General features: G+C 39.3%; 1 protein-coding gene across 6 annotated transcripts in view; it reads left to right on the top strand.

Moving 5' to 3' along the window:
• Positions 1-9532, top strand: part of ZBTB46 (zinc finger and BTB domain containing 46) — a 95984-nt gene extending 86452 nt beyond the window's left edge. For all 6 annotated transcript variants that reach the window (XM_068110141.2, XM_068110139.2, XM_078774530.1 and 3 more), the window contains exon 5: positions 6148-9532. In XM_068110141.2, coding sequence (XP_067966242.2) covers positions 6148-6396 — 249 coding nt within the window. In that variant the 3' untranslated portion in view covers positions 6397-9532. The remainder of the gene's footprint in view (positions 1-6147) is intronic.
• The last annotated feature ends 615 nt before the right edge of the window (positions 9533-10147 follow it).

Raw genomic sequence — 10147 nt, 5'->3', positions numbered from 1 at the left:
TCGTCCGAATGTGTCCGCAACTTTTGGAGATATCTTGTTCACAGACAGACAGACAGACAGGGGTGAAAACATAACCTCCATCCACCTTGGGTGGCGGAGGTATTAATGACTCCGATTCTTATTCTACCACCAAGAAAGTATCAGCTCCTGTCACCAATTCCCAATACGGACTCACAACCTTCAAGTCCTGGAAATTTAAATAATGCATCGAGTGTTTGGAATGGTTTCACTGTTGTTTCTTCAAGGAAAAGGAAAACCATCCCTGATAAATTGTCCTGCCCTGAAATTTTTTTATCACTTGAACCACAACTCGGAAGTGATGTGAACTCCATCGGCACTACTGCTATATTGCACTGCTTACCTGGAATACACCCAATACCGACCACTAACAAATTCATCGTGCTTTCATGCAATAGTAGGGGACAATCATCCATCTCCTACAGTGGCTGTCCCGCTTGTCACTCCAAGCATTTCCAAACCTTCGCCTGTCACTCCAAACTGACAAACACATTGAGTGTGTCCCTTATATTGCAAAATGATGCCTCTATTACCAGTACACTGATACTCATTTTCCAACCTCAGAAGGATGATAGGCTGAGTCACCCCACCTGGTGTTAATTCAACGGTGGACCGAGATTCAAACTCAAGCACTTCGGGTCCCAAGCCAGCTACCCTAACCGCTAAGTCAACACCAAGCTGCAAAACGTTCAATCCTCTCTGATGATTGTACTGAGAGTGTGAATGTTAAATATGCTGATATTTTGGAAAATGCCGATAAGTAAAATTTGCATGTGGAATCCCCATCAGCAGTGAACACTGAGGAACACTCTGGTGATCTACAAAATGTACCGTCTGGTGAGATGTGTTTCTGTTAAAAATAACGGGAATGAGAAAATTGATCCAATTCAAGATGTCTATTTATTGGGTCCGAGTAAAACACGTTTTGTCTGTTTCCTCGACCAGTCGTTTGTCACATGTCATCAGATGGGCACAATTGACAGATAGCATAACTTAGTACCATCAGATAGCTCTGTCATGGTGGATGATTTGGTAATGTCAAACGACCCCTCCCCATTAGACATAGGCACCCTTATTGCACAATCTGATGGTATTGATGATGCCACATTGAATGCGTCTTTAATTGATCATCGAAGTGGTGCTTTGTGGCTGCTAGTGTAGTTACCATGGTAGGACAACATGCGCAACTGGGAGAGATTGATGCATTAATAGTGAAGGCAGTGTCGCCTTGCAGGATGGTGGTAGTTTGTGGCCTAATGAACAAAACTGATTCTGATGAGTTTGAGATGGATGAATAAAATAGTCAGACCAAAGCAGTGAAAGATTTCGCTGACCAAGGCCCTGTTTCACCTGCTCAGAAAAAAGGTGTTCTACAACATACCTTCAGGAAAAGAAACGTTAACCTAAGATTATTTTTATGCCTCCGCCCCAAAGGTGGCTGAGGAATTAGGTTTTCGGGATGTCCGTACGTCCGTCCATACGTGCTAAACCTCGTTTTTCTCAGCAACCACATGACCGATTGAGATGAAACTTTCAGGTTAGGAGTGACACGCATGCAGAATGTTTTTATGATAATTGTGACATCATAGGTCACGTGGTATGGCAGCCATCTTGGTTTCAACGCAAATAATAACAAAAATATTTATCGGAAACCGCTGAATAGAAACAATTCGAAACTTGGCACATTGTCAAGTACTCCCAATGGGGAACAAAAGCATGATGATGATGACATCATGGATGAAATTGTATCCCAGCCAAAAATGTTTCAATCAAACTCCCTATCCTAAAAATCTGAAATTGCATGCACATTATCTATGACCCATTTGTATTGAAATATTCAATTTATGACTGGTCACATGATTTAGCAGCCTTTTTTTTTTTTTACCTAATACCTTTAAAAAAAAACAAAAAAACATCTCCCAAACCACCAAATCGATTGACTCAAAACTTTACTTGTGTCATTGACTAGGAATGGTGATTAAAAGATGATCACAAAAACATCATTGGTCACATGGTGTGGCAGCCATATTGGATTGAAGGAAAATATTAAATAATTATATCTTATATTATCATTAATTATTTCTTATATTATCATATTATTATTAATTATATATACCAACTTCTGTCCTGGAAGACTTCTGTCCTGGAAGATATATATCTTATATTATCTTATATTATCTTATATTCTCATATATTATGATATTATCTTATATTAATGTATCTTATATTATCCGCTTACCCTTTCGATGCAAAATTTTACAAATATCATCTAACACCACTGTTGCATATAGTTTGAAAATGATGACATCAGAGGTCATGTGGTTTGGCAGCCATCTTGGATAGAAAAACGAACCTTATCCGATCAATACAAAACTTCGTAAACGTGATCTCCTACCCATACATATGCAGAGTGTACATTTTTTAAGGTCATACGTCACGTGGTGTAGCATCCATATTAGCTTGAAAGCCGATATTTTTTTTAAATCCCTTTTCAGTGTCTGAAACTGCTTCACCGATCGATGTGAAACCTGTGATGGCTGGTGAAAAAGTTATACTTGAAAACAGCTGAAGGGATTTAAATCAATCTTGTTTATTTTCAGGACAGTGAACGAGGGCATCTACCCATTGTGGGACTATGTGGAGGCATATTGGTGACACAGTCGCATTGCTCTAGTTCAGATTTACAATCTCTCTTTGCATGCAATTAAGTTGTTGTGCATAAGCCAGGTTAATTTAATCCTCCAAGATCAGAACGATAAATATTAATGGTGATGAAGGTCACTACATCAGGTCCAAGTAAGGAACTTGTAGAAGTAAATGGTCTTGACAGCCTTGATACAAGAGACTCATACTGTCAAGTCCTCTCAGGCTCATTGTACAACGATTATGGACAAGGAATCTTTCTTTAATAATAGTACATCATGCTGGCATTATTGATAATGTTGTTTTCTATCACTTCCACCTTAATATTATCAAGTTTATGATTACCTCCGCCGCCGCCGAAGGTGGATGGAGGGGAGGTTATGCTTTCACCCTAGTCTGTTTGTTTGTGAACAGGATATCTCAAAAGGCTGTGGACAGATTCAAACGATATTTGGTGGATAGGTTGGGTGTGTGGCACGGACGAAATGATTCGATTTTGGTGAAGATCCATATCCGGATCTGGATCTGCGAATTTTTAAAGTGATTCTTCATTATTGAGAGAGAGGACAAAATGATATATAGCACGATATTACAAAAAGTCGTGGACGGATTCGGACTAAACTTGTTGGACAGGTTGCGTGTGTGACGAGGACGAATCGATTCGATTTTGGTGAAGATCCAAATCCCGATCCGGATACGAGAATTTAAATCTTTTTTTTAAGTGATGTGTTACCATTGAGTGATAGGGCCAAAAACTATATATCGTATGATATTTTGAAATGTTATGGATGAGTTTTGACAAAACTTGGTGGATGAGTTGGGTAACTGATGAGAACAAGCCGATTAGCTTTTGGTTCAGGTCCAAATCCAGATCCAACCTATCAGTGGGATACAAAACGTAAATTGTTCAACCTGGCAGAGGTATGCTCTACCGAGTGCTCTTCCAGTTGAAAATGTGGATGCTGGAAGCAAAAATCATGATGGTCTCTTTTTTGTCCATTTAAGGACTTTTCTTAAAATAGTAGATGTAAAGACTTGTCTAATTATGGGAGGTGACTTTAATTGCACAGTTAATTCCTAAAAGGATGAGAATGGGCCAGAACCTCATCCTTGTACGTCAAGACAATTCGCTGGCACAATTACTAATACCTTATCCATGATGTATGGCGACTGCAGCACCCTCACAAACACTTTTCTTTCTTCTTTTTTTAACCTGGGATTTCTAAAACTGAAATTGTGTCACCAGGTCTTTCAGATCATTGCTTCGCTCTCGCAGTTTTTCGACTTTCTAAAAAATGGAAACTTAACAACACTTTGCTAGAATAATTGAATTTCACTCGATCGTATGAAGCTTTCTGGCCGGATCTTTTTAACGGATGTCTAGCTATTCAGTAAACCCATTTGTGTGGTGGGATAAAGTAAAATCTCAAATACCAGGTAATTATCAACAATACAGTACTTCCATTTGGGTTCTGTTTCCAGTTACCTGATCTTGGTCACTTATTTTGGTCCTCCAGGAGACCTCCTTCCAAAAAGCGAAGTAATTGGGTACGGATTTGTACTTGCTGCCATGGATTTTGTTCTCTGTTTGTGTCGATTGCTCTTCATACTGAGTGCCTTTTTTTTCATTCTCATATTTATTGTGATCCTCCATCTCGGGCTCGGATAGTTTTGGACTTACCCGTTTTTTCTCGGCCCACCCCACCCCTCCAACTGTTTCCCATGCCCACAACGTGTCTCCAATTATCTCTGTCATTATCCACCACCCTCACTTTAATTCCTTCCTTATACCTTCTGTTAATTCTAATAAAAATGAGAAAAAAATCTTATTTTTTCTCCCTTCTCTCCCCATCAATTTAAACCTTTTTAAACAGCTTTTTAAAATTGTACCATCTTCCTGCTTACTTGCTTCCAAACACATTTCTCCCACTCTGCTTCCCTTTGCACCCCTCTCTTCATCTCCAGATAACTCATAAACTCGTGACTCATCTGCCCATGTATTCATATAGTGCCGTGTCTGCTGTCTTTCTTCATGCCTTCAATCATCATTGCCATCCCAATCCTGATATCTGTCTTTGTCCTATGGATATGGAAATTCCTGATTTCTTGTGATTTATTGCTAAAATTATTTTTGAACATATTTTAATAGGGATCTAAAATGTACCAAAACATGGAAATAATTATTTGGTTGCTGATAAATTTAGTCTTTTATACGAATGCATCCTTTGCTAAAAGTGTAATCTCCAGACTTTCCAACCATAAAATAAAGAAAATGTACTAGAATCCTATCAAGATGAACATGTGATGTGATCCTATTAAGATGAATGTTGACCAATGCAAAAAGAGAAACAGTGTTTGGCTGAATGAAACTTGATGTCATTCCACTTGACAAGGTTTGATTTGCATTCCACTGAAATTTGACGTGCGTTCTATTAAATAATGACCACTCACATTCTATATCCCCATGCAGCATGATTGATGGCTTCTTTCCACGCATCCTCATGTCTCTCCACACACCCTCATGTCTCTCCACGCATCCTCGTGATTCCCCACGCACCCTTGTGATTCCCCACGCACCCTTGTGATTCCCCACGCACCCTCGTGACTCCCCATGCACCCTCATGACTCTCCACACACACACTCTCTTGTCTCTCGATGCACCCTCGTGTCCCTCCACACATCCTCGTGAACCTCCACGCACCCTCGTGAACCTCCACGCACACTCCTGAACCTCCACGCACACTCCTGAACCTCCACGCACACTGGTGAACCTCCACGCACACTGGTGAACCTCCATGCATCCCCGTGAACCTCCATGCTGCCACGTTTCCCCTGTCTAGTGATAAGCATTTTGCATCTGTTTCCACTTTTCATGTCAAGTCATAGGATTCATTACAGTTTGGTAATTCTTTGTGCCTATAATTATACGCAATTATTTTTGGGGCCAATGTGGGTGTTTTAGGTAAATACCATGTCATCTTAGGTGTCCCTCTTTTGTGTCATTTATTGCCACGTCAAAAGTACTTTGGCTTTGCCTTTGCGTCACACACAAGATAAAGTGGTTCTATCATGTTTTTAATAATGCAAGCAAAATTTATTTATTTACTAGCAGGGGTACCCGGCATTGCCTGGTGCTGTTCTAATCTTGTTGGCATTTTTAAGGAAACAAATTTTCTTTTATTTTTTTGTGAGGGCCTAAAACACTTTTCCACACTCACTATGGAATGGGATCAAATACCATTTGATATAACCTTTCACAACGCTACAAAGGCTGAGACACTGGAGAGCGATTGAAGAAAAAAAAATCCAATTTCTTTTTCAAATAATTTTTTTTGCCTAAACCCCCCCCTGACGAACCTCTGAAAGTTTGACGCAGATCCGTTCGGCCATCTCAGAAAAACGGCAACAGACAGATAGAAAACATCTCTTATAGTATCGAAGAATGCCATATTATTGATGCGACCTCTCACATGCTCACCTCCACAGGTACACAGCAAAGAGAAATTCTTCAGTTGCAAGCTTTGTCGCCAGGCGTTTTCATCTGCTGAGAGTGTTGGCATCCAGTACGGACCTCGTCGCTACGGCGTGTGTTCAGCTTGCACTGAACGAGAAAAGGCAGCATCCTTCACGGCAACCATTGGGATTGGAACTAGTGGTGCTGATGGTGGAGATGGTAATGGTGATGGTGCAGTTGAAAATCGTGAATGTAATGTGGTAAAGGAAGAAATGATTTAGCAAAAGGTGTAAATATATTCGGTGGTCAAAATTGCTTGGTGGGTGTTGAAAAATGTACTCTCTCTTGGAACACTGTTTGATGAGTCTAGAATAGGTCATGTGATGAAGAATCTATTTTTATTTTTAAAGAAATACTTCAAATGTTCTGTATGCTCACGATGTGAAGGGAATTCCTGAAAAGTTTGGACATGAATGAATATTTTAAGTCCTCTTTATATGAGCATAAGCATTCTTCATTCATGTTGTACACTTATTGGAGGGATTCCATTGGACCATTTATGTAATTAATGACCAGGGAAAACTTTCAGCACAAGGGACCTCGATATATCTCTTCATGGTTGTGAGAGCGTACGGGAATAAAAGGAACGGGGAGTTGTAGAGATAGGTGGGCATACAGCCATAAAGAGGATAAATGGTGGAAAATATATTGACAAGGTGATTAAACATGTATCCCACAAAACCTTCGCACAAAGACTATTTTCTGAAAGAATTGTAAAGTTGAATGAAGTAGATGCATGTACAAATGCCTTTAGATAACAGCTTCGGACATAGTGAGACACTGACTGGTCACTACTGCACAATCTTGAAACCAATTTCTCATTCTGAGGATGCTTTCCTTTTCCAATTCCATTTCGTCTGATGCAACATTATTACGTCTGCCCTCTTTACGAAGTTTGTACGCAGGGTGTGTATTATAGACGAGCTTGAAAACATAATCTGAATACATATTTCATTAACAGACACTGCATCTACAAACAGTTTAGAAAAATTCACCCCTTGAAAACCCACGTGGGCGGACGTCTTACCTGGACATATTACGTCATGTCCTTTGGCGGGTAGCAAGGTGTTTATTCTGTTTATTCCCAAGGAATGCATCTTGTCATTCTGGTGCCTTCAAATGCACTGGATCAGAGGCGTAGCGTAACACGTAGGTGATCTGAAATGTGCAATGTCTACCGATGCACGTTTTGTCTAGGTGGCCAATTCCAGTTCAAAACTCTCACTTTCCATAGGATAATAACTGAAATGTTATTACACAATGTTCGAAACGTTTGCACTCGACAGAAGTGTGGGGACAGGAGCCTCACCCGCTACCTCAAGAAGGTTCTGCACCATTCTTGATGAGTTTTTGACAGTAGTGTAAATAATGGGATTTGTGACAATGTACAGAGTTCTAGCTCATGCTGCAGTTTTTAATTGTTTGATTTTTCTCATAACTTTGGTTTGCCAGATTTCGACCATGATAATGCATTCTACAGTTGATGTCATATCTTGGGAAGCCAAAGGTTAATTCTATACTGAGATGTCTTATTGGTGGGAAAACATGAAGTCATATCCACTGGAATGATTTTCATTACTTGCCATTGATATACATATATATATAAATATATATTGTTTTTGCACACACATTCTAGGCATCCCCCTATGGAACACATTCTAGGAAGAGTGAGGTGACAGAAGGTAAAATATTGACAATGAGGCAACAGGTGGGACACAACGAGCAAGGGGATGAACAAACAGGAAAGAGGGGAAGAACCAGTAACCTGCAAGTAAGATGGTTGAGTTATCTCGTTAATGAGGGTAGAAAAGATCGGAGATGAAACGATCAGGTGTTTCAGTACCTGCTTGTTGAATCCCTGGAAGAACCAGTGTAATTCAATTACTTCTGCAAAGACAGGTCCACAAACAAGAGTGTAGTATAAAAAAAGTGAAGCTGTGTAGCAAGCCTGCAATTTGGGAGTTTATCCAGGAAGGGATTATTGTCGAATGCTTGTATCCAGGAGGAACTAGCGAGGGTCAGAGGACTGGATCGAGGTGTCTAGATCAGAGGAGAGGTTGTTTAAAAAAGAAAAGAAAAAAAAGAAGATGATTGATCACCCACCTGTAGTGAGAGCAACAGGTGTTGCACTTTGGCCTCTTTGCGGAAGATGCCAATACTGTCCACAGCTTTAGATTCTATGGTTGCGGAAAAGGCTATGCTGTATTTGCAGAAGATGCGGAAGATGCCTTTTTGCGGAAGATGCCAATACTGTCCACAGCTTAGGATTATATGGTTGCGGAAAAGGTTATTTTGTAATGCTGGGTGGGGCACCAGCCCAAAGGAGAGCTCAGTACTGTGAGTACTTGTGGTTTTTTTCATGAAATGATTTGGTATGATGAAGGATGCTGAGAGTGGTCAAATTTGGAGGCTAGTTTTGCGAAATGGTTATCCCAGGAGAGGTTGTTGTTGATGGCAAGGCCTAGAATTTAAAAGAAACTGAACCTCTTCCAATGGCTGACTGTACAAATAGACAGTTGGGTTTGTTTTAGACTGAGATTTACCAAGTTTGTAATCCAGGTTCCTTTGTTTATGATTCCAACATCCAGCAGGTGGAACATTTGAGCATCTCAAAACGAGCATTGCATTCAATAATCACAGAACCAACAGTCATTTGAACTACAATTCTGGCCTTGAACACATTCCCGTTTATTTATTTTTAATTGATTATTTCCTATTGCTTTCTAGGTTATTTGTTTTTCTGTTGTGCTGCATTCAAGATTTTCTGGATAGCAGTCTCTTTGCCGTGCTGACCTGCATAAAGTGCTTTTCATCTGTGATGTTTTGAAGATGTACCACGTGCTTGTGGAAATTGGTTGATGTTTTTTACTTCATATCGTGAATGATCTGTGATGGTGCAGTACCATATAAAGTTCCAAAGTAGTCTGTGCATTCAAACGAGTCATTTGTAAGACCGAGAATTAGCGGAATGATTAAATCGATGTTGATTTTATAAAAATTACTTGAGTTTGCGATGGGAAGATGAAATGCATCTTAAATTACGTCTTTTCCTGGCAAGTTTTGATTTCTCAGGCTTTTCTTCCCAATGTGAGACTAGATTAGAATTCTAATGTTTAAAAAAATGCAAGGAACACAAAATTATTTGTTTTATGGTCACTCTAACAAGATTGATGGATATATTATAGAAATGCAGAACTTATCATTTTCTTAATTATATTCCTTTCAACCCACATCAAATATATTATGTATAAAACATGAACTATAATTGAGTATTCTGCGCGCTTCTGAAATATTGCACTCAATTTGTCATGTTGGATAAGTTGTTCTTGTACATGCAGTAAATCATTTATTTTGAAATTGGATTCTGGTTTTTCTTTCTTTCTCAAAACATTGCAAAATCTGGAATACAAAGCTTTTGAATTTATTTTTTAACAGCCCAGCTGCTTGTTATTATAGCTCCAGGTAATCTGTGTGTGGTTGGCATTATTGTTCAGGAATTGTTACTTCCCTTTATTAACAATTCTTACATTAAGGTAGAATTTTATATACTTTATATAAAATTGAAGAGGTCGATGGGAAAAAAAAAATATTTGAAAATTTTATTTCCTTGCTTTTTTTCTGACATGTACAAATTCAATATGAATGTTTGTTGACAATCTGTTTTGAAATATCACGTTCCATACCTTTGTGCATTGTATCTATATGCGGATGCAGCATTGCTTTTAAGAACAACATTTTTTTTTTAATGCACGCACACATAAAACGTGTGTGTGTGTGTGTGTGTGTGTGTGTGTGTGTGTGTGTGTGTGTGTGTGTGTGTGTGTGTGTGTGTGTGTGTGTGTGTGTGTGTGTGTGTATGTACATATAATATATATACATACACACACACACACACACAAACACTTCTGTCCTGTTGTTTTGCTACCCTCTTCACAGTCACACGACCTCCAACAAGGGGAGGAAAAGGCCAGC

The sequence above is a fragment of the Myxine glutinosa genome, chromosome 3, assembly GCF_964187855.1.
Source record: "Myxine glutinosa chromosome 3, kmMyxGlut1.1, whole genome shotgun sequence".
Lineage (NCBI taxonomy): Eukaryota > Metazoa > Chordata > Myxini > Myxiniformes > Myxinidae > Myxine > Myxine glutinosa.
The sequence above is the reverse complement of the archived record's forward strand: the minus strand, read 5'-3'. Positions and strand labels throughout refer to the sequence as shown.